The sequence below is a fragment of the Cyrtonyx montezumae genome, unplaced genomic scaffold (assembly GCF_038088225.1).
Source record: "Cyrtonyx montezumae isolate F1298 unplaced genomic scaffold, pur_monq_1.0 scaffold_14, whole genome shotgun sequence".
Taxonomy (NCBI): Eukaryota; Metazoa; Chordata; class Aves; order Galliformes; family Odontophoridae; genus Cyrtonyx; species Cyrtonyx montezumae.
This window is the reverse complement of record NW_027071870.1, coordinates 17,027,227-17,051,433: the sequence shown is the minus strand read 5'-3', so window position 1 is coordinate 17,051,433 and position 24,207 is coordinate 17,027,227. Positions and strand designations below refer to the sequence as shown.

The 24,207-nt window shown below is 39.6% G+C and overlaps 1 protein-coding gene across 6 annotated transcripts in view; it reads left to right on the top strand.

Moving 5' to 3' along the window:
- The window catches only part of RBM33 (RNA binding motif protein 33), an 86,677-nt gene extending 65,392 nt beyond the window's left edge, over positions 1-21,285 (top strand). For 3 of the 6 annotated variants that reach the window (XM_065731546.1, XM_065731547.1, XM_065731544.1), the window contains 4 exons: positions 11,996-12,202; positions 13,545-13,733; positions 20,892-20,980; positions 21,171-21,285. In XM_065731546.1, the coding sequence (XP_065587618.1) occupies positions 11,996-12,202; positions 13,545-13,733; positions 20,892-20,980; positions 21,171-21,219 (534 nt within the window). In that variant the 3' untranslated portion in view covers positions 21,220-21,285. Of the gene's footprint in view, positions 1-2,837; positions 3,362-11,995; positions 12,203-13,544; positions 13,734-20,891; positions 20,981-21,170 lie in introns of those variants that run through there. The other 3 variants (XM_065731545.1, XM_065731548.1, XM_065731549.1) reach the window with 3 other exon arrangements.
- Positions 21,286-24,207: the final 2,922 nt, after the last annotated feature.

Genomic DNA, 24,207 nt, shown 5'->3' with positions numbered 1-24,207 from the left:
TCCCTTTTAGCCCTGCCACCTTTTTATTTTCACACCTTTGGCATCAACCCTAAATGAAACAGAAGTCATATCTTTTTTTCCTTAGTCATCCTCCTTAGCATTTATTTGTGCTTTATATAACTCCTTACCTTTGGCCAAGGGGGATGTTTGGTGTCTCTGTTCTATATGCATTGAGTTGATCCTGCAGTTAAGCAGCCCTGCTGTTCTCAAGTCTAATGACTTGTACCTCTTTTCCATTATAGAGCTCTATTGTGCAGTGATGTTTTAAGACCCATATACTAGTGAGATGTTTGTGATTAGACACCATGTAGGTTCTTTTTTGAAGCTCTTGATTCGTGTTGGTGAAGAGTTGGAAGGTGCCTTCTCTGTCAGCCTGCCAGCCACAATGCAGCATGCTAGTAGAGCTATCAGCTGAAGAGCTTGATTGCTTTGAGGCCAGTCCTGTTACAAACTCATCTAGACCAAATTAACCTAAAACACAAGGTGGTGGCAAGTACTGGTCCCTTGCATTCAGCAGGACCACGTGTAGAACAGGATCAAATGGTGGTGTGCTGTTGGTGACTATGTAATATTTAAAGAGATGTACTTAGTATTTTGGTGAGATTTATGGTGTACAAATGTCAGAAGAGAAAGGTTTATTTTCTCGAGGGCGGCATATTTCACAATCTAAGCTTCAAACTGTATCTGTATTGCTGGATGTTGCAGTACTATTGAGGATCTCTGACCTTTCAGATAAAGGTAATCCTTACTGTTTAAGAAGGTAAAATAGCCTTTCATCTGTTTCTACAATATTCTCTCTTGAGAGGATTTTACTTCTTAAGTATTTTAACAGGACGGTAAGAATTACTAATTAAATTCCAATAAAGAATTTGTTCAGTTTATCTGATGTAGAAGAAGCCTTCATTTATGACTTATTATTCTAGAGAAAGGAGAAGTAGAAAATTATTCAGTATTTTTTGTATGTCACAGCAAGTTTGCATGTCAAGATGATGCATGTTAGGTGTGTGCTTTATTTATTTATTTTTAACAAATTGCCTTTTTCCCCCAAGACAAAATAACTGTATGTCCATCCCTTTCCAGTACACCTGTAATTTATGTAGGAATTTATGCAGTAGAGTGATTAGTTTTCCGTTTCAATATTATGCTCTCGGAAGAACGAAGCAGTGGCAGATCTCTAGAAGATCAATACTTCGGGTTTGTTTTTGTTTTAAATTGAGGCCCAAGAAGACTCTTGTCTTCAGAAGCATCCTTTCCAGAAATCGGAGTACAGCATATTTGCTGATTCTTTGTGGTCCTGTGTGAGTTTCTTCAAGGCCAAGTGCAACATGTTGCACTTGGGTTGGGGCTGTCTGAAGTATGTATACAGCCTGGGAGAAGAAGTCATTGAGAGCAGCCCTATGGAGAAGCTCTTGGGTGTCCTGGTGGATGAAAAGATGGACGTGAGCCAGCAGTGTGCGCTTGCAGCCCGGAATGCCAACAGGATCCTGGGCTGCATCAACAGGAGGGGTAGCAGCAGGGTAAGGGAGGGGATTATTCCTTTCTACTCTGCCCTGCTGAGGCTCACAGCACAGGAAAGATGTGGAGCTTTTGAAACAGGACTAGAGGAGGGCCATGAATATGATCAGAAGGCTGGAGCACCTGTGCTCCAAAGACAGGATAACGGACTATGTCTTGTTGAACCTGGAAAAGTGAAGGTTCTGGGAAGACCTCATTGCAGCTTTCGAGTACTTACAGGGAGCTTATACACAAGAGGGAAATAAACTTTTTACGTGGGTTGATAGTATTAGGACAAGGGGAACCTTTAAAAAAAAACCAAAAAACTGAAAGAGGGGCAGATTAGATTAGGGATTGGACAGCTCCTTTCATTGAGGGATGGTGAGGTGCTGGCACAGGCTGCCCAGAAAGGTTTTGGATGCTCCATCTCCCAAGGTGCACAAGGCTGTGTTGGATTGGGCCCTGAGCAGCCTGGTCTGCTGTCTGATTTATTGATGACTAACCCTGCCCATGGCAGGGGGCTTAGAGCTAGATGGTGTTTTGAGATCCCTTCCAACCCAAGCCATTCTATGGTTCACACTAGCATATTTTACTCAGAAAAAGGCTGGGATTTGCTTGGTTTGAGAAGGAGCCTTAACTCAGTGTTAAATATCTGCTTAAGAATAAACTGTGAGCTTATAGACTGTTGTTTGTCAGGAAGTGAAGCCCAAATAAACCAGTTACAGAAAAACAGCAGCAAAAGGACCAGATAAATAGTTTGTTCTGCCTTGAGGAAGGATGAACTGTGAAGCATTCCTGACAGATTTGTCCAACCTTTTTTCTGAGTTCTCATTTATGGAGATTTCTTCTGCCATCTACTTCAATGTTTAATGTGTACTTTTAGATTACTGTAGTGATCAAACCAGTTTTTTTGTTTGGTTGGTTGGTTTTGCTTTTTGTTTTTCTTTGCTACAGTTTTGTCATAGATACTTCTGTCAAGAGACAGAAGTTATTTCCTTTTTTGTGACCTGTTCTCTTTTTTGAAGATCTCTTAAGTATTTTTGAGCAGTCAGATCCTTTTGATAGGTCACATTTTCTAACACTTGTGCTTTTGGTAGTGGTTTCCTCTGGGCTCTGCAACCACTCTGTCAGTAAATAGTTCTGGTATGAAGTGCAACTGCATTAAGTTAATATACCGTAAATGCCTTTATTCCTGGAAGAACAGGTTTGTACCTTGATTTTATAAATGGAGTGCTGAACATACTTTTTATTTAGTTTGAAGTTCTGTGGGAAATCATAATAAAATCTTTGAATGTCTGTATCTTTCATTCATCTTATGTTGTTGTTGGGTGTATTTTCTCTAGCCAGAAAATGATCTGCCATGCACAAAGTGATATATGTCTGTACCAAAGGCCTGAAAATGCTGATTTCTTACGCTGCACCAAGAATGCGTCAATCTTTGTGGAAAACTGCACAATGGGCTTTTTATATATATGTAAACAACATAGAAGTCTCAGTGTTCCCCATTGGATTAAATGCCATATCTTATTAGTGATCTTAATTTCTGAAAACCTGAGATTCTTCATCTGAAAAGCTTGAAGAAAGTATTAGCAAGTTTTCTTTGAGAAGTCTGTTGCAAAATTGTCCTTGGATTGTAAAACGAAAAGAGAAAATCATGATGGAAGATAAACAACTTCATTCTTACATGAAGTAACCAAGAAGGGAAAGCAAGTGAATGTGGAGTTCTGAATATGGAAAAAGACACTGATTTAAATGATTCCTGTTTGATAATGTAACCCTATCAACCAACTTTGCTTGAATGTTTGTATTTGTTTTTGCTTGCATGTGTATTATGTTCAAGTTTAATTAAAAACCTTTTGACTTGAAATCTCTATAGCGCCTTTCATCTAAATTTGTTAGAAATAACTGACATCAGTGTTAATTTAATAAGCTACACAGTGGCCTGGCAGTTTGTTCACATCCCATTATTTGAAGGAGGTCTGGGTAGTCATGGCCTGAACCACTGATAGATCACCCAAGACGAGCACTGAGTCAGCTGCAGGAGCACAGGTGAAGGCAATGCACCTGTGTGACTGGAAGGGGTGGAGTCTGGCTCCACCTCTCCCAGACCTCATTTAAGGGCTGACCCCCACTGGGGAAGGATCTCTTTTCTGGAGACTGCTCCTTGAGTCCTTCCTGCCATGAGCCTAGGACCCGGGCGAGCATTTCCCTTTGTTTTGGTCGTCTCTATCCATCACGATAATCTTTCTAACTGTACCATCTGTAAAGTATCTCAGCTGCAATACCATTTGGCATTATTAATTCTGTTAACTGTACAAGAAGCAAACTGGAGAAGCTGTAGATAGCTTAACATCCAGCTATTGTGTTTGTTCAGAGTCTGTCAGAATGGTCAAGGCTGCTGAAACACTGCTAATTTAAATCCTGTTGAAAAAGGACTCTGCCAGCCACAAGCTGTGAGTTAGCACTCATATTTTACAAATGGATGTGGATTTCTTATTTCTACCTCCAAATATTGGGGTGGGGGAGGGAGGAAGAAAATAAATCAGGGAGCCCTGTGGGTATTTCTGTTATGAATCAGACGGTATTTTTGTGGAACATTTCTAAGCAAACCAACCATCCTCCTGGGTATCCAATGAGAACTATCCCTGTGGAGGCAGAATGCATCGTGACTTGGGAGTAGTTCTTTATAGATGTAATGTGGGCAACTTGAGGGGCTTGGGGTAACGGCCAGACTAGGTGCAGACAGTACTTTTTAAAGGTTTTTAATAAAACCCTCGGAAGAAAGAAATCATAGCTACACTGAATTTAGTATAGCTGTGAGTAACTTGGAACCAAAATGCAATAAAATATTTCCTATTGTAAACTGGAGAACAAGCTTCTCCTTTTCCTCAGGAGACTTTCAAATTGTATGTTGAGGAAGAGCTGCATCCTCCTGAGTACCCTGAAAGCGAGGCATGTGGTATTGCTTGTCGCTCTTGTCAGTCTCAGAGGAGAGTTTTTCTGCCATTGTAAGTGAGATGATGTGGAGTTCGTATTGGTATGATGTTGGTGTTATGGAGTATCTAGTTTCCCAGTTTCCTGATGGGAATTTATTAAAAGCAACTAACACTGTTGAAGTACATAACATGAAGAGATCAAACTGTATTTTTTTTTTAAATGAAAATTAGTTGAATGCTATCTGTGAATTCAAGGAGGGGGATGGGGGAAATGTGAATTTATGCGTTTTAAATTTAATAGTTGAAGTAAAAAATGCCTTTGTTAAATGTCAATTCTGATTTGGCAGCTTGGAATAGGCCTTTAATGCAGAGATGGCTCTGAGTTGGGAGCATTCCAGTAGCAGCTGAAAGTGGAGGTAATGTAGTTTGTCCCTGCCAGGACCATGCAAGAAACCCTGGGCTGTGCGTGGCGAGGATTCATGTTGCCTTTAGTTTTAAGCTTCAAGGAACGGAAACTGGAGGAACTAGAAAGGAGGGAAGCTCCCATTGCAGTGTGATGCTTCGTGTCCAGGTGGAAAAGGCTCTTTCAGGAGCTTTGGGCAGCTTTTGGGTCATCAGGATTATAAAACAGAAGCGTTTTCTGTGGATGATGTCTCTGCATATCCAGTTTTTACTGTAAACTATCCTGGATGTGGTACCATCAGCTGAACTGGGACATGTGAAATTTTGTTTTTTGATATCTGTGTTGTAGTGCTGTAATTTGTGGTTGGAAGCATAAAAATGAAGGTGGTGCTTAAACAAATTCCCAGCCCAAAACCTGGGTTTTGCTGTAGCTTTGACATAGTATCTATATTTCTCATAACAGACTGGTGTTTTTTTGTGCTAGAAGGACATGTTGTCACGATGTAGCATCTGATCAGCTATGTTTGGCTGCTGGAGAAACCAGTGTAGCACAGCTGGGGTTCTCTGATGCCTTTTGAGCAGTTCTCCATGCCTTAGTTCTCTCAGCATATGAGGAAATACAGAAAGGTAAGAAGTCTGTTAGTACATGGGATTAAATGGAATTAGCTTTTTCTTGAAGCATTTTCTGCTGCTGTGACTTTTCCATACGCCGTTAGGCATGGAAGATGGTCATTGAAGCAGCTTAACTGCCTTTTTATTTTGTATCGTGGGAGGGGAAGAACTTCTGGATTTTATGTATTTATTACTTAATCTGATTTCTTACGTTTGAAGTAAGTTTGCCCCATACCAGAGTTTATGGCTGGGAAAAATAAGCACAGCTCACTGGTCAACACCAGAAGTGTCATTTTTCAGGCATGTGTTGGTAGCTCTGCTGGGTCTGTAGTCTCATGTGGCTTATTTCTTCCTGTACTCTAAGTCAAGCCCATACCTTTAGTGCATCTTAAACTAGTCATTAATCACGAGTTATGTATTAATTGAGTAGTGTATTGCAGCCTGACCAGAGAGGAGGAGCTTTTTTGTTTGCTTTTTTCATCATTTTCTTTTAGAGTACTGCTGTTCTTATATTTAAAGGAAGACTTTGAAAGGTCTTGGAAGGCCTTTAAAAAGGGTCACCAGGTGTTTCTCGTTGGTGTTTGACAGATTGAAAACAGATCTTCAGCTGTTTGGAAACAGTGCTTGTTCATGTCACTGGTTTGTGGGGTGTTTGGCAAGAGATTGAGCTTCCTATTCTCCAGTCCCTGCCTGTCTGCTGCCTGCTTTGTAGCCATTTGGAGCACCAGTTTGAGAAGCAGATAATTATTAGGGTTTTGCCTTTAACCTATGTTTCTGATTATTGTGATGAAAAAATATTCACGTATATTGGAGGACATGTCTTCCTCGCTTTGTGTAATTTAGCTTTACTGTTTTACCTTGGGATCACAGCTGCCTCTGCAGATGTCTGACTAGAGCCAATGGTGGTAACACAGACAAAGGAAAAAGTTTACATACGAAAATCTATGCAGCTGATGAAAGAACAGTAAAACTGCTCCTGTCCTTGGAGTGAAGATGAGTTCAGTAACGTAGCAGATATTTTTTCCTCTTAACTGCTGTGATACTGCAGAAGTACTCGTTTCTGGAAATATTGACTCAAACTGGTAGCAGATGAGGAGTTTCTCCTCTCCGAAAGGAAATCGATTGCAAGATATTTTTTGAATTGAGTTTTTCCTGCAAGATTCAAACCTTCATCTTGTTGGAGAGACTTTGATTTATTGTAAATGTAAGAAAAGAGGAAAATGTTTTGCTTTTCTGGGTTATTTTTACACAAATCTGCGGTTTATTTCCTTGAAGTGCTTTATCCAGCATGCGCATCCCTTTTACTACTGGGTGATTTTGAATTAGCTTTATAAAGATTACATGGATAGACACAGCATTGTCGTCGTTAATAGAAACCTGTGCAGTGAGGTCTATGGGCTGCAAGATCTCTAACAGTGCCAGTGACAGTGAAGTATGGCCTTATCGAAAGGAGAATTCATAAGAGGCTGCCCTGGGACACTGCACCACTATCCTTCTGTGTATCCTGACAATGTTATCTGTCCTCTCAGTACGGAGTATCAAATGTCTGTCACGAGTACAGAAATTAATTTAATGTCACCTGAAGACATGCAATTAATCTTTTAGAGGTTTTCATAATACCTTTACAGAAAGAGTTGCCAGTTTGGCGGATTTGGATTTTGGGGTTTAGCAGAAGATAAGGAAAATTAATTTTTCATCAGGGTTAATACAAGCTAGCAGGGCCACAAAGGCAGAGAAAAATGGTTTGGGAATTTGTCAAGTGTTGTCACTCTAGAATAATGCTGCTTAACGTCTGATAGGTGTAATCAAGAGTTGAGATTTCTATAGAGGGGGATTAATCAATTTGCTCACTACAGAATGCGAGTTGGTGATACCATTCCTTCATGGGGTTTAAGAATGAAAATAAGATTTGATCTGTCAAATTGCAGGGAGCTCTGACAGTATCAATAGGCATTTTTATCAGTACATTTTAAAGCATTTGTTATAAATAAATTTGTCCTGCTAATGTTGGTGGCAAATAAACTTCATCTTCATAACAAAACTGTCATCGTGATTATGATAGAGTGCAGAGCTTCAGCTAATTCAGGCGGTATCATACGCTTCTGCTCTTAGAATTTGTGGTCTCATATTTGACAGAATGGTCTTTATGTTTCCTAATGCACAACGCTGACAAGTGAGAGCATGTCAATATTGGAAAGCAGACTTGATCAGTATCAGGGAATCGCTTCTGAAACTCAGGGTCTTTGTGAATGACATCATTTCTCTTTTTTGTTAGTCTCCGGTTTCAGATTAAGTGGTGCAGATTCTTTCACAGTCAAGTTTGAAAAATACTGTGTAGATCAGATTTTATTTTATTTTTTGCTTTGATCTTTTGGGTTTTGTTTAATTATACGCAGTAGGGAATAACTGAGAAACATTTTTCCTTCATTGACTTGCAGACAGAGAATGAAATTCACTTATCTGTAGAGGACTTCAGAGGAAGTTTGTGTTATAAAATTGAAGACAGTCATCAGTCTCAGGTCCTAACATAGGACTGTGGTGAACTGAGAAGTATTCCACCTTGCTTTATCACTTTCAGGCTGTACGAAGCAGGCCACAGTGATGGCTAGATGCAACTTTGAAAGATGGAGAGTTGTCCAGTATATCCCAAAAGGTTCTTGGAACAAAATAAAGATAAAAACGTACTTTGACACGACAAAACATCTCACTCTGTTCCTGTGTGTTTAAGTGTGGGGGGAGGGGTGATGTAAGCTAATGAAAAAAAATAGCATTACAGAAATTAAGTCCTGAAGAAAAAGTTGATTTCAGATTATTTGGATCTGAACTGTTTTATGCAGAGATGTCAGCAGCCTGGCCTCTGTGATTCAGATGTCCTTTTGGGTTGCTTCTGCAATTCCATCTTGCTTCTCCTACCTGGAGCTTTGCTGTATGTTTTAATTTGCCTGCTTATTTTCTGCCTCCCTAGTGAAAGTCAGGAGTCAGCACAGCAGCAGTCCTACTTACAGTCATGCCAATCTTCCACCAGAGTGTTAATATTCTCATATGAATGTGTGGCTGTAAGTAATGTTCAGAGGATTTGTGGCTTTAAGACCAGATGATAAAGCTCTTTATGGGTGTTTTGCTTAAGACTTAGCTCTTCATTTGCATTCCTGAAGAAGCCAGCAATTATCTCGCTTATAAGAAGTTTAAAGGATGATAATGGATGATAACAAGTGCCACGTTTTAATTTAATATGATGTAGATATTACTCATTTTGATTTTGACACTGCTGGACATCTTTAGCAGCAATTCTTTTAATTGGTTAAAATTCGTGACCCGAGACTTTGTTGTCTCGCTTGTTAAACGCGTACTGATCTAGGAGCCCTGGTTTTGGTTTTTGCTTGTTGGATTTATTTTGTTTTCCATTTACGAAAGAAACCAAATTTTGTCTTCAGTTGAAGCCAGAAGAGCTGTACGTGAAACAACGTATTGCTGTCAGGCAGCTCAAGCCATCTCAAGAAGCAGAGTGTTCAGGTGTGTTTAGAGCAGGGTTAGAAAGTCGCATTTTGATTCAGCTGCTGGCTTTTCCTTTTGCATTGCAGGAACCAACAGGTTTTGCTCCTTCCCTGTTTCTCACCATGCAAATTTCTTCTACTGTTTTTTACAGGTTTTCATGTTTCTGAGATGTATTAACTTACAAAAAGTCCACAGATGCTTCCACCTTCTGGGTTGTCATCCCAGAGAATTTTGCAGGCGCAGTGTGTTCCCACTTGAAGCCCACAGGCTGGGTTTCAGCCTGGGGTTGGGTCTTGACCCATTAGAAACCCCAGCAGGAAGCATATCCCACCGTATTTCTCATGAATGCCAACCCATATTGCATGTTTATGCGTTTGTTTTGTGATTGTGTGTTTCCTGCTCTAGTTCATACAGTTTTATTTGGTGAAAATTGAGCTTTCTAGTTAAACATTGGGTGGTTGTTGGCCATCCTAGCTTTTATGGGAAGTGATTGTTTGCTTTTGAAGTCTCCATAATGAGCATGTATGATGTGTTTTGTACCTGAGGGCTTCACTTGCGCACTGTTCATATGTGCTGGAATCATTTTTGGGTTTGGAGAGTCACGGTTGCAAGTATTGATGATTGGTTTGCACAGCAGGCATTTAGCATAGATGAGATTTGAACTCTCAATTCTTTGGATTAAATTCCTCCTAGAATTTTTGGTTCTTTTTAGTTTCCTAATCTTCCAGCTGCTGTAAGGTTGGATAAAGGAAATTATGTGACCAGAGCATAAGGCTTACGCTGATTTTAAATCCTCTTCGTTTTAGTGTTCAGTACTGGTTTCTTGCTCAGGTTTTTGTTTGTGTGCTTATGTTTGGGTTTTCAGGAGAGTAGAAGGGCTCTTGCTTTTTTTAATTTTTTTATTTTTTCAGCTGCAATTGAAGAAAGACTCTTAAGGAAGAGCTTTATAATTTCTTCCTAGTGACCTCAAAGGCTTATGTACAGAATTTTATGTGAAGCCATATTTAAAATGGAGCCGTTCATTTTAGCAACAGAAAGTGAGTTTGATGAGAAGCAGAGAAAAGTTGCAGTTTTCTATTGTTTTCTCACTGTGGATACTGTGGAAGAAAGCCCTTTAAGTAGGAAGAGCTTCAGGACTCCCCGTGACAGATTGTGCTTTTGAAGTGTGGATGGTGTAAGGCAGTGATGAGGCCACTTTTGGGGGATTTGATTTGTCTGAGATTTAAGTTCTTGAGAAGTTGCTGCCTGCATATGCTCGATAATACAGAGCATGCATGTGGTTTAGGGCATTGAATTGCATACTATTGAGCTTGAGAACATGAGGATATCCCAGATAACACCTTACTGGGCTACTTCTCTTCAGTGGCAGTTGGGAGATATAGTAACAAGCAGTCCTCAGTAGGTGTTCCTTTTGCTTTTGTGTAATCCTGGTGGAAGTGTCACGATGTATATTTCCACTCAAGATAATCTCACTTGAACCATGAAGGTGTTCCCTTCGCAGCTTTGTATTTTGTCTCCTTATCTGCAAAAAACAGTGCTGGTTCATTTGATGCTCTCTGGTTAGTGACATAGCACAGATGCAGAAAGACTTATGACTCATCAATATTTAAGGGAAGGAAAATAAACTACATAAATAAAGATGCCTTAGTAATTGGGCTTTTTTCTTCAGATATGCCTTCCATTTGAGAGCTTTTGAAGGTTTACCTGAGGCTTAGGCATAGGCTGTGTTTATTTGACTTGACACTTGCTGTTACACTGGTGTGTGATTGCGGGTTGATGAATTTCCACTGCCTGGCTCCCTTGGTGTCTTGGGCACATCCCTGGGCTGGAGGTGCTCTGGGCCTTCCAGCTGTTTTAGCAGCTGAGTGCTTGGATCAGTGGCTAGTTTGCTCCTAGTTAAGACTTAAAATGCAGCGAGCTGGTTTAAAAAAGAAATAAATACAGAGTTTGCTAATACTAGCAGATTGAAGTTCTGAAGTTGGAGTCCAGCTTAAGTGTAAATTCTGCTGTTGAAACCATGCAGAAAGCATGTGATAATTCAAAGGACTTTATGGATGCAGAAGTACCTGATCTGTAGTCAGCTCAAACAAGGTACTGCTTCTGCTGTCTGTTGTTCCATGGGGTGTTTTTCAGTGGCTTCCCTGATTTGCTGGACTAGACACAAGCTAAAGAGTTTCTGCACAACACTCTCAGACATATGGTCTGATTTTGGGTGGTGCTCTGTGGAGCCAGGGGTTGGGCTCAGTGATCCCGGTAGGTCCATTCCAACTTGAGATGGTCTATGATTCTGTGAATTAACCTTCTGTTTGTAGAGAAAGCTGAGCTGCACAAGCAGAGGCAGCGCAAGCAAATTGTGCTTTCACCTTTTATTTGTGCTGCATGTGCACTGCAATTAGAGGTGTACTGGGAAGAGTTAGGGGTCATTGGATCAGGGAGTGACTGAGGTGTTGTTAGTGTTTGTGAGTGTAAATATTTGTAATAGGAGTGTTATAAACCAAACAAACAATCCTGGAGGGAAGAACTGTTCTAACTTCTCTAAACATGGACAGTGTTGGGGGATGGAGGTAACTTAAGAGGTTGCTGTTATAGGAACAGGCAGCATAAACATACACTACAAAATAAATGCTATTTTCTACGGAGGGGTTGGACTTAGAAAGATGAGCAGAATGTTTGACTGGGCTCTTCCAGCTTTCACAGCTTCCTGTAATGCGTACATCTCTATGAAAGAAACAGAACAACAGAAATAGTATTAATAACACAACGTAGTTCATATGTAACCTGGGAAGGAAGAATGATTTGGAAAGAGAATATGAAGATACCTTACTTATTTGGATTTGAAAAGATGCCATCAAACACAGTGGTCAGTAATGGAGTCCAAACAAAGTAAAACACAATTTCCAGGCTGAGCCCTTGCACCCTTCTGCAACTGCCCCTGGTTTGTTTAAGAGGCAAATTGATGAGTGCTCACTGTGCTAACCGAGCTGATGTCACAAGAGGTTTCTCAGGGCGTTTGCACTGCGTAGACATTGAGCTGCGTGTTGTGTTGTTGATTTCAGCAGGGGGGAGAGGATGCTGGCTTTTTTCACCCAGAGGGCCAGCCCCAGCGGCCTCAACAACCTCTGGAGCCGAAACAGCAGCCAGTGCGGAAGGTCACATTGACAAAGGGAATGCAGCAGCAGCAGCACCAACAGCAGCAGGCTCTGATCCGTTCAGCAGCTCCTCAAGGAGTCAAAAACATCCAGGGAATCCATCAGCCTAAAAAGGTGATTTTTAGATGCATATTGCTGCTAGAAGTTGTACCGTTGAGCTGTGTTGCTATATTCATAACTAGCATTCTGTTTGTCAATTACTAGTGCAGGGCTGCATGACCCAGGAGATGCATAATTGCATATGAAGCATTTAATCTACAGAGGCCCGTTTGTATCCAGCACAGACTGGTGATGCCTGCAAGTTGTTTTCTCTGATGGCTTTCTGGCCAGCACAGTCCCTCCCTGTGGGAAAGGCGTGTGTCTCATGATAGCTACTACAGGAGCAGTATCCAGCATGCTTTCTGACTTTAAACAAAAAACAAACAGGAGTTATCCTAAAGTGCTTAAGCTTTTATTTGCTAGAGTATGCAACAGTGGTTTCAGGATGCTCTTTGGTGGATTCTCAAAGGTGGTGTCACTCAAAATAGTTGGTGAGCTCATAATGAGGTTTTCGCACTCGCCGGGAGGAGGCAGGGAGATCATTCACGCTGCGCTGCTGTGTACTTTCCCGTTCATTTCCAAGCTGAGATGCTCCCTGAAAATAATGGGGATTTGGGCTTCTAATTTGATTGCTGGTTTTGAACTTTAAGCTGTAACCTTCCTGCTTCATGTAAGGATAAGATTTCCTTGCCGATGCAGAGAGGAGGAGTTGTTGACCTTCAGAGGCTTTCCAAGCATGAATCCTGCTACAGAAGGGAAAGTGTTAACTCAGTGTTAAGTGTTAATTGTTTAATGTTCGTTACTGTTTCCTCGTTGATTTTTATCTCTCTAACCATTCAACCTTGAATTTACAAGGATGGTCGCACATTTCCTGCTCTGGCAAATACTGTGGTTCCAGATCCTACGGGATTTGGAGGAAAATCACTATACACAAGAACTTCATCCTGATAACAGGCTAATGGTTGATATGGTAGGGACTGGATGCACTTGGGGCAGTTTGCTGGTCTCATGTGGACATTAAATTTACCTGTGGGCTGAGATGAGAGAAGGAAGAGGAATCCTTCCTTTTGTTGACCAGTTTCAAAGTACTGGAGCCAAGCATGTCTTGCTGATGCAAGCAGCATATGTATTTTGGTGTGGGACCTGTATTGCTTGTCTGATCTGTGCTGAAGCTGAGCCTTTTAGCCTTAGTATCATCTCTAACTTGCTGTCCCTCTAAATTAGGTTTGTATAAGCTGTGGATGGATGTGATAATATGTGGCCTTTCAAGTAAGCTAACAGCAATAAGCTGTTTTAAATCAACATGTACACGAATCAAGTCTTTAAGTAAATTGCTAACTTTCGTATCATCTGTCAAACATAGTTAGCAGAAGCACTAGGTAAGTAAATCAAAATACTGTTTCTTTGTTGTTGGCAGGTCATTATGCATGGGAGAGGCAGAGGAGTAGCAGGCCAGATGGGCCGAGGACGCTTGATGCCAAATAAACAGAACCTGCGAGTGGTGGAGTGCAAACCTCAGCCCAGCATTGTGTCAGTTGAAGGGCTTTCTTCATCAACTACTGATGTCCAACTGAAAAACCTGCTGATGTCAGTGGGACCCATTCAGGTAGGTCAACCTTGGCTTATAATTTTTGTGCCAAAAGTCTTTCATTTCAGAAAGCTCAATTAATTCCTTGACACTAAATACAATGTGTGTTTATTGGTAATTTATGTTTGAAGGCACCCCTCCCCCTCCCCACACACACTACACCTGATAGCAAAGGCACGCACATGATTATATTGCAGCAGAGAAGGTACAGTAGAATTTTATCCTGCTGCAAAAGGAAGGAGAACATTTTGGAGTTGTTGCACTGCCTCCATTATTTCTGTATATAATGTAAGCGTGTCCATTCTGGGGTTTTTGGTAAAGCCAAATTATCATATGAAAACAAATTTTTTGTTATTGTTTTTATTGGTGGCTTGCACCTACACTCTGATTCCTGTTGTTGCAGTCCTAAGGTAGCAGTATTTAATGAAGACGACTCGTTTCAGGGGTTACACTATGTAGCACTATCTACTTTTTCAAATGAAAAGATATTCTGGTTGGGAGGATTTTCTGTATTTATTTTTTGGAAGGTCCCCTTTGAAGGGGTGGGGGCTTGTAAGCAAGGTTATGACATACACACTGGTGTAACTGCTGCAAAGCTTCTGCTCTCTTCAACAGAACAGTCTCCTGAAGCATCGTATCAGTAAGACTGACTTTAAGCAAAGCCAGGAGGCTTTCAGAGCACTGAAGGACTTAGGAGGCCATTTCTGACTTTTTGGTATACTTGAAAATATCCCTCAATGGATAATGAAACATAGAGACGATTAGAATTTTTTTTAACTCAGTTTTTTTCCATTTTGGGTGCTTGTTTTGACAGGATCAACATTTTCAGACAAATGCAGTGCATTAATTGGAGCTACTCAGTTGCTCAGAGACTTGTTTATGAATAAGATTATCTGGCTTCTGTATAACACAGTGCTTTCCTAGAGATGTATGCTCTGCCTCACTTTTTCCCCAATCTGGTAAATGGAATAAAGCTGAATTATTTATATCATCAATTCAGAGAGGTTTAATTTGTTTGTGAAGACAAAAGTACTCTCACAAAATACTCTGTCCCTTCATGTTCTGTAGTACTTGAGGAAATTATTCATACATTTCCAAAACATGTTTAGTCAGTGTTTACTTGCTAAATCTTGCATGAGAATATTAGAAGGAGACTAATAGAAATTCTGCTAGGAAGCATTCGAAATTGAGAGAAGCTGTTGAGATGTGCTAAATAATTTTTTCAGTACTTGCTGTATTTTTTTTAGCAGACTACAAATGGTGGTTTCTTAATGCAGTGTCCCAGACCAGCTTAGAAGGGTGTGCTTGTAGGAAAACAATTAACTGATTTTCCAGTGGGATTTGATGTACGTGTGCCTGTTACAGAACTTGTGTTCTTGCAGTAGTGTCAGCTGTACCCCTGGAAAGTTCTACATCATCAACTCTCCCCTCACTGGGTAGTGTAGTGGTATGAAAGAGTATTGAAAGAGGTGGCTGAATTAGCTAATGGTGCAGAAAGCTTTGAGCTAATAATTCTGCATGTGAATTTCAGGTCGGACTTTTAGAAGTCTAGAAACTTCTCAACTTTTTGGAGACTAAATGTTGTTTCAAGGGTGTGGGTAGTGAGATATACAGGGGAGAAGTAATCCTCGTCTGCACCACTATTTCTCTATTCTTCATTTTACTGAGTAATCATCCTGTGCAGTTATTCTGTGTCTTAAACAGTATTTTCTTACATCAGGTGTTTCCAAACATAAATTATCAGCACAAATTCCAAGTATTGCTTTGTGAGGAATTTAAGATCATGAGTTCTGATGTCTCAAAAATAATGAGGAGTGGAGAGGAGTGCCACTGTTATATTTCAAAGGTGATTAGAGTGCTGCGACTGTAGCTGTATTTTGAGTGCTTTTACAGCTATGTGTTTTACTCTGATAATGTGTGTAGCCATTGCTTTTCTGATCACAGAAGGGGAAGTTTCCTTGTGCTTCTCTTTGCTTTCTTAGGGTGATAGTGCTACCTAGTGCTCAGTTAGGGGAAAGACATGTATGTTCACTAGTGCTGCATTAAAGCTGGGTTTTGTCTTTACGGGTAAAAAGCTTAGTAATGGAAATGACAGGCACATGTAGATGAGTGCACCCAGAACATGAGTGCTCTTCCATGGTCAGCAGGGTTCTTCTCCATGTGACACAGCTCATGGGGTGCACAGAACCACTTTGGTGACCTGCTTGTTCTTCCTGCCTGCAGAAAAAACAATACTTTCAGCTGTTGCAGCTGAGAGTCTCTCCATTGACTGTGGAAGAAGGCATGGTCAGCCCTGCCTTGGTCTGGGGGAGAAATGAGCAACTCCATGATGAGCCTATCCAGTTCATCTTTGGAGCAGTGTGTGAGCTAGAGAAGCTCGTCTTCATCTTGTGTCTAGAGAAGCTCGTCTTCATCTAATCTTTAGATTACCCCTGTTGCTCATCTCATTATTGTGAGATTGTTGTGCTGTTATTATCATACAGCTTGTTTGAATATTATTTTTGTGAATATTGGACAAGAGTAGGCTTAAAAATAAAGCATGTATGAAGGAGGAATTTGAGAGCAGTGTAGATCTAAAGGAATACCTGCAGAGGGAATGGTCATTTTATAATGTTCATTCTCTAGTCATTGTTAACAGTTCAGTTGTAGAAAACGTCAGTGCTTCTGATGCTTTAGAGCTGTTAAATTTAATATTAAAAAAAAAAAAACAAAAACTGTATGCAGGCTCTCAATCAAAAGCATTGAGTGTTCCTGAAATTCTAGTTGTTTGCAACTATTTCATTGTCCATCCTATGCAAGATCTGTATCTTCCTGTGGCAGTATCTAAAGAATCAGAAAAAAGAAATAATCAAGATCAGTATGAGCTCTGTGCTTCTAACATCCTTTTTATAAAACACTCCTTTCTGGCCCTAAACGTTTTTTAATACCAAGTCTGTGTCAGGATATAATTTCTTTAATTCTTACAATTTTACTACTCTGGAATCAAAAGAGAAAATGCATAGAGTCTCTCTGATCCCACCTTGATCTCTGGCTAGTCTCCAATAAGAGCCATATAGTAGATCTGGATGCCCTAATCTGTAAACTAGCAAGTCATTTGAAATCCCCTAGCAGTTACTGCGTTGTCAATCCTTTACACCTGAGTGAATCTGGGAAGAGGTTTTCATTCTCTGATGTCTGACTTGGGTCAACTTAAAGAGAAAATGTGAATTAAGTTGTTTTTTTCAGAACTGTAATGCTTGGAAGGATTGTGATACTTCAGTTTAGGAATTGCTCTTGGAAGGAGATTGTTGTGGAGTGTGATGTGGTGTCATTGAAATCTGTCGAGGAAATTTTGGTGTTCCTGCATTATATTGACAGTCAAGTAACTCTTGGTAGAAGCAGTGCATCTCCAAAAGCAGGGCTGAGTGGCTAGCCCTTCCCCAGCCTTCCCTGACACCTTTGGCACACTACAAAATCAGTAGTTAATGAAATAATACAGAATTCAGACCAAGGGAAGCATGATGCTTTGGGAAAGGTAGACTCATGCTTCATTCATTATAATGGAGAACATGAGAGAGAGGTTTATTTTAGTACTAGATAATTGAAAATGAGAGAATAGATGTCAGCAGGAGCATATGAAGACCAGTTTAATGAACCTAGATCATTAGTGTACTCCAGTCTACTTGAGATACTTTTGGGAGTGTGATGTTACTGGAGAGCTACCACTTCTTCCAGATGAATGATGTTTTTGCAGGGACTTGCAGTAGGACTAGTTGGCATCATTGGTTCCAGTAATGCACAAAACCTTGTCTGAGCAAAGTAGAATTTTGCATACATTGCCTATATTAAATATTATCAAATAGAAATATTTTCTTAGGGATGCAGAAATTTTCATGGTTCCCACTAGTTGTCATCTACTGAAGAATATTTTTTTTTCTCTAATCTCTTTTCATAAGAAATTATGAGCATTTCAATCTCTCATGATATGCAATATTCTGCTGGAAATATAAGTTAGATACATTGTGGGAAGCAATGATCATACTGAAAACATTACGGATGAGCATCTGCTTTTGTGCTTGCTCTACAGTAGTTAAGGTTGTACTTAAGGTGTTTAAAAATAATAAATAGTTGTACAAGTTAGTTATTGAAATGCCTTACACTGTAGTACCAATACTTGCTAGAGCATTCTTTACGAATAATCTGGCTGTAATACAATGGGTGTGTGGTGAACAGCTTTCAAGGAGGTTATTTCAAGATGACCTTGTAATGAATGTATGAGCTGAAAATAAGGATGCTGGAAATGCTGACTTGATCACTGAAAGCAATGGCTGCCAAAGTATTCCAGAAAGGTGACAAAAATAATGGTGCTAAACTAGTAAGGTAGTGTGATTTAGATATTGAGGATTAACTAAATTCATATATATTTTCCTAGCATCTAGGAAAAACTTGTAGAGTAAGTTTGTAAAATAATGCCTTGAAAAAAAAACCAACCAAATACCAAAAAAAACCAACGAATTTTGAGGTATAAAATTCCACAGGTCACACGCTAAGTCAGTTTCAACAGAATATTGCTGTTAACGTCGCTTCAGTGCAAGACCTAAACTACGTATCATCCAGAATTCAAGGAGACAGAAATAATCCTGGAAGATGAATATGCAGTTATTTTATTTCAGGTTGCCACTGAAGTGGAACGCTTGTTTGTATTCCCAGCCGATAGCCCATCTGTTCAGGCTCAGGATAGCAGCAGGTCAAGACCTACACACTCTGGCAAAATGGTACTGACTTGTTCTGTGCCTGACAGTCAGCACTGTTGTTCCTTTCACCATGTAAGTGTAAGGTTCAGGGTTTAAATTGCAATGTAAGGAAGTCTGTAATGTCTCAAAATGGCAGCAGACCTTTTCAAGAGACTTCCATTAGAACGCTGAATGCGAGTTATGATTGATAATTGTTTGAAAACATGGTGTTGATCATGTCTCATGTTGAGATATTAAAAATGGTTATCAGTGAAGTTATTGTGGTGGTATTGCAAGGTATGGTGTACTTATAGTCCAAGTAAATTTGCTTAGTAATTGCCTAATTTCTTCCTTGTTAAAACAAGACCAGACTTTTTTTTTTTTATGCCTTAGCAAGACAGACACGAAGGCATTCTGCACCATTTTCCACACTATAGTTTGAGTCCAGTGGAAGCTGAGTTTGCTTATGAAAATTATTTGAATTAGATTTTTTTGGACAGCTCTTCCAATTGGAAGTGGTATGCCCATCTGGGCCACTTAATGCATCTGGGTGCATTAACCAGGTGAATGTGGGAAAATGGATTGCTGGCATTGACAGTGAGGGTTTGGAATGTGACGGGAACTGAATAAAGGGGGAATTTGGAAATAAATGGTTGTTGCTTCCATTGAAAAATCTGAAAACATTTTTAATACTCAGGCTAGCCTGAAAAATTATATTAAAAGAATATAATTTACAGAACTATAGTAAATACACAAGGGACATCTGTAAAAGGAGAATACAAACTTGAATACTTCCTTCATCCACTCCAGCAAATAACTCATAGGAGAACTGAGTTTTCCCAGTTCCTTTTTAGGTGCTTTGTGAAACTTGAACAGTACTCATGTTGGTAAAATATACTTAGCCTTGTAATGAGCTTCCTGATTAAAAAACAGATGTCCAGTATTTTTTGAAGACAAATTCTATTCCAACCAATGAACTTCAGTGAGTTAACTGAACCTTTCCCTTATAGCAAGCTTTCCAAAAGGTGTGCAGTGCAAATTAACCACCTGAACCTGGGAGATTTGCTGAATCATATATCTGAGAAGAAATATAATGTTTTACTATCAACAGGTCTAATGAATACAGAACGTTGTAATTTTACACGATTGAGAGCTGATACTATGAGATCTGGTTTTGAATTTGAAGCAGATAATCTACTTGACTTCTTTTTTTCACATCAAAATTGTGGGAGTGATGAAAGTATTAAACTTCTGTGATTCTGAGAGGGAGTTTCCTTTCAATGACAAGGTGGTGTGAGGTAGCTACTGCCAAAATTAATGACTTCAAAATCCATAGATAGATGAAGTTGCAGGAAGAACCTAAAGCCAGACTTAAAAATAAAGAAATCTGACTATCAGGTGCTTAATAAATTGTTAAATAAGTGTGCTATCAACTATAGTCTTTCTTGCTCAAAAAGATTATAAGTAGGCAATCTTAGTAGCATGGTTTTGCTATCTTGCTTGAAAAGCTATGTTAGATTGAATGAACAGGCAACACATGGTTGGGTTAAAAATTATTTCACAAAGACGTCTCAAAGTATGGTGCTCTTGATGAATGTGTCAGAGTGGGATTGATTGTGGTTTCCCAAGGAAACCTTTTGTCTGAATGTGTTTTTTACTTTTGTATGAGTACCTTGTATAGAAACTCAGGGTGTTCTATGACTGTATTATTACAGAGACTACAGGACTCTCTGGAGTCACCTTGGCATTTCCCACTGAGATAGGAAGCGTGGACATGAGTTCTGCTCCTTGTCTGAGATATGCTGTAGTTTTGAGGGCCTCAATTCTACATGTGTATTGCATTGCAAAATGCTGCTTTCACAGTATGGGAGGCATGCATCTCATGGACCTTTTCAGATGGTTGTGTGTAGCGTGATTTCTGGGGGGAATTGAAATTGGTGCCCTAAGCAATCTCATCAAGGTCACAGGGTTATTAGCTTCTGTAAGAAGCTCTGGCTGTTTGTATTGAAATACTGTCAGGATATACAGTCCAGAGATGAAAACCTGTAACTTTTTCCTACCACTTTTTTTTTTCAGTTTCTGCCCTCTTTTGGATCCAATAAAGCAGGTTAAATAAATAAATCCAAGTACTTGTGTGTGAAGTCAAGCTCTGCCCACTTGAATGTTTCTCATTCAGTTGGTTCAAGTTTGGCTGCAGGGTTTTGGTTCATCTGTATGGATCAGATCGAAAGGTTTTGGTCTTTGCTCAACAAGCGATTGTCTGAGTTTTCCATTTGGCACAGTGGCTCACTGCGTGAGCTCAGACAGCTTCAGCTGTGTCCCTGACTGTGATCTCAGAAGTCTGTTTCCATTCCATGAACACCAATAAGTGCTTCTAAGAAAAGAAAGATGACAATTTCAGTGGGTTCCATGAACAATGTTTTTTTTAAGTGCCTATTAAAAATAGATTTTGATTTTTTTGCAGAGTTTACAGATGCTTCCTCAGCAACGGAAAGCCATAGCGAAATTTAAGGAGCCAGCACATGCTTTAGCATTTCAACAGAAATTCCACAGGTAAGTAATTTAGAGCTGCTACCCTTTGGTTTGCTCTCTCCCTTCAAAAGATGGAAGTTTTTCACATCTGATCAGTATTTGTCTTTATCCATTCAAGCATCTGCTTATTACTGACCTTTTCAGAACCTTCTTGTCTGATCCCTATACCTAGAATAAGCTTGATTACCAGACCTAAAATTTCTTTTAACAGGCACATGATAGATCTGTCCCACATTAACGTGGCACTGATAGTTGAGTGATGTCTGCTGAGAGGTTTACTTACACTACCAGAAACATACTGTGGAGCGACATGAGACGCAGTGACACAAAACCTTTCAGCTTAGTCCTTTAATTGCCATGTTGAACTACAGAGAGCAGCAAGATGTCTTCAAGAAGAGCTGAACTTGAGAGGATCTACAAAGGTGGAATTTCTGTTCGGTTTCTTCAGATTCTGTTGTAACCACATGGAGCTACAGATCTGTTTTGTTTTTTTTTTTCTCAAAAAGCTACAGTGCAGATAGACACTGTTCTTCGAGATACTACTGTGTGACCACAGTGACTTTGAGAGAGAACGTTTACACGGAAAGATGTACAAACTTCCTTCATAGCAAAGAATATTTGATAATGGTTGCTCTTATCTTCAGTGTGAGGTATTTGAATGAGAACTCACTTTTCTAAACAAAACACGTTAGTTACGTTGTATATCCAAGAGCATAGAGGGTATTCTTGCATAGATTTAAACCTGGTCTACTTCACTGAATAGAAGTATGCTGAGAAGCTTTGGAGGTGACACTGGAAAAACTGTAGTTTCTATCTTTGTAAATATGTTAAGTCTGTCTCTGCATTTTCTATTCCAACACAGACTTCCCGTTTTCTCCTTCCAATTCCATTTCTCCCATAAAACACTGTGTAGGAATAACATTGCTGTATTTTCCCTTGGTTTTTAAAAACAAGGATCTTTGCCATTCAGTAGCATCCTGGGGTAGTTAACTCCAAGTTGTAACTAAGTTGTTTTAAATGACATTGCCAGATACAAGGAAAAAAGAAATATTTAGTGGCTCACTTAAGAGAAAAAAGGTTATCCAAGAAGAGTGGTGTATTCCTAATAGTTCTTTTTGGCTAGTGTTTTGTAATTGCCTTATGCTTTATTTTGATTAGTTTTTTTTTTCCTCTTGAGATTTACTTTGTGACTAATGCTGAACCAGAAAAAAAAACATTAACTGAAGGGATTTGGTTTGTTGTGTTGTTCCCAATGCATTCAGGACTATAAGGATGTTGTGAATCTGCTGGTGAACGTGGCAGTTCGCAAAAGTATGTGCAAACATTAAGGAGCTTATATTTTACTCAAAGTAAAATCCATGTTTCCTTTTGGTTAGAACCATCTAGATGGTATTGCCAAAGGAACAGCTTTTTTTCACTTACCTCTGAATAAACTTCTTAAAATGTCATCTTTATATTGGATTGCAGTTTTTAATGAACATTTCCATAGGTTTTAGGCTGTGAGCTTTTGCTTCATCCTTTATTTTAGGAATACTTGTAAGCATTCCACCTACTATTGAATGGGGAATGGGGTCTTAAGCCTACAAAGTTTTGTTGCTTCTTTTTTTTTTGTCATCTGAGCGACCACAGAAGAGCATCATTGGTATGTAATGAAAACATCTCCAAAACAGGAGAAAGATGAACTAAGCAAGTTTATATAGCATATGAACTCTATATAGCATAGATATATATACATATTTCTTAAGATCAAATGGTAACTGATGTCACTAAGACCTAATTGGCTTTTTTTACAGTTTTGGTCCAAACTTTGAATTAAGTAGAAGTTGCTAAAAATAATGATTAGTAAATACTGCCTAGTCCTCTAGGTAAAAACTGCTTTTTATTTGCTGAAGTAGTAGAGTATCGTGGTACTTGTAATTGCACAAAAAGAATTAAGGAATACTGTTAGCCCAGTTACAACGTAGTGACGAGACACGAGAACGTCATACAGATATTCATATGGAAGTGTATTTTGTACCTGTTTGCACAGTTCCTTTCTCATGCTTAATGCCTAATAATGTTCAGCACAATTACTCTACATACAGTGCTGTCAGTGCTTCAGTTAGCCCTAAGCCCAGGACAGAGTTGCAGGTAGGATGTGCCCAGTGGGAGCCAACTGAAGACCAGTGCCAGGTGATTGTGGTGACCAGCTCTGCTTAGTGCTCCTTAGCTCCTCGCTCCCATGAGCACTGGGACTGCTGTGCTGCTTCCTCAGGTTATGTAATTTTTATTTTTAATAAATGCTTATATCTAAAACGAGTCATTAAGCAGTTATTCTCCCCACTGTTAAGAGAGCAGCTTCTCTGTACTGAGAAGAACTGAAAGACGTCTAGGAATGGAGCACTAATAGCATGTGTCTGGAAATCTGTGTTAGGTGCAAATGCCAGACAGGCCAGCAGCTGAGTTCAGCAGTAGGAACATCTGCAGTTGATCAGCTGTTCTGTCATAAGCAAATGTTGCTGGGGTTAGAGGGTTTCTTGGAGCCAAAGAGTATGGGTTTGATTCAAAAGTCAAAGAAGTTTGTAGAAGTGCTCCTGCTTTGGGTTTTGAATCTATCCCAGAGAGGCTGAGGTTCAGCCAACCTCAACAAGTTTTACGTATTTTTATTCAGTTGAGTGTTTAAAAAAGATTTTTTTAAAACATTGAGAAAAATGGGTGGCTTTGGAACAAAGACATTAATTGCCTCAGATCTATTTAAACGTAGGAGGCGACGTAAACAGTGCCTGTTTAATGACCACATGGATTGTCTTCAGAGGTGGTTGCAGTAGGTTGCTGCTTGTGCATAGACAGTACGAGCAGATTGCTGGTGATTTTAGCTGCTTATTGCAGTAGCTGAGTATTAGAACTGTGTATAAACGTTCTCTATGTATGTATGTCTGTATGCATTTTATTATACACATACATACACACGCTCACCCCGAATTGTCACCATATCCTCCTAGCATCTTAAACTCAGTAGCAAAAGCAGCAGATAGGTGAGTCACATGTTAAAATGCTGGTGTTTTGTTAGTTCTCAAACTCTTACTTAAAACTGATCCGTTGGCACATGAGCAGTTTGAACGATAGCTCTCTTCTAGTTCTTTCTGTTGTGTCTCCTCCCAAAAATACCCCGAGGAAGTAGAGGTAAAGCCAGATGGACGTGTTATTTCCATGTTCTCTTTCAGCACACAGTTAAATCCGAACATCTTAAGTTAACTTTCTTGGAAGAT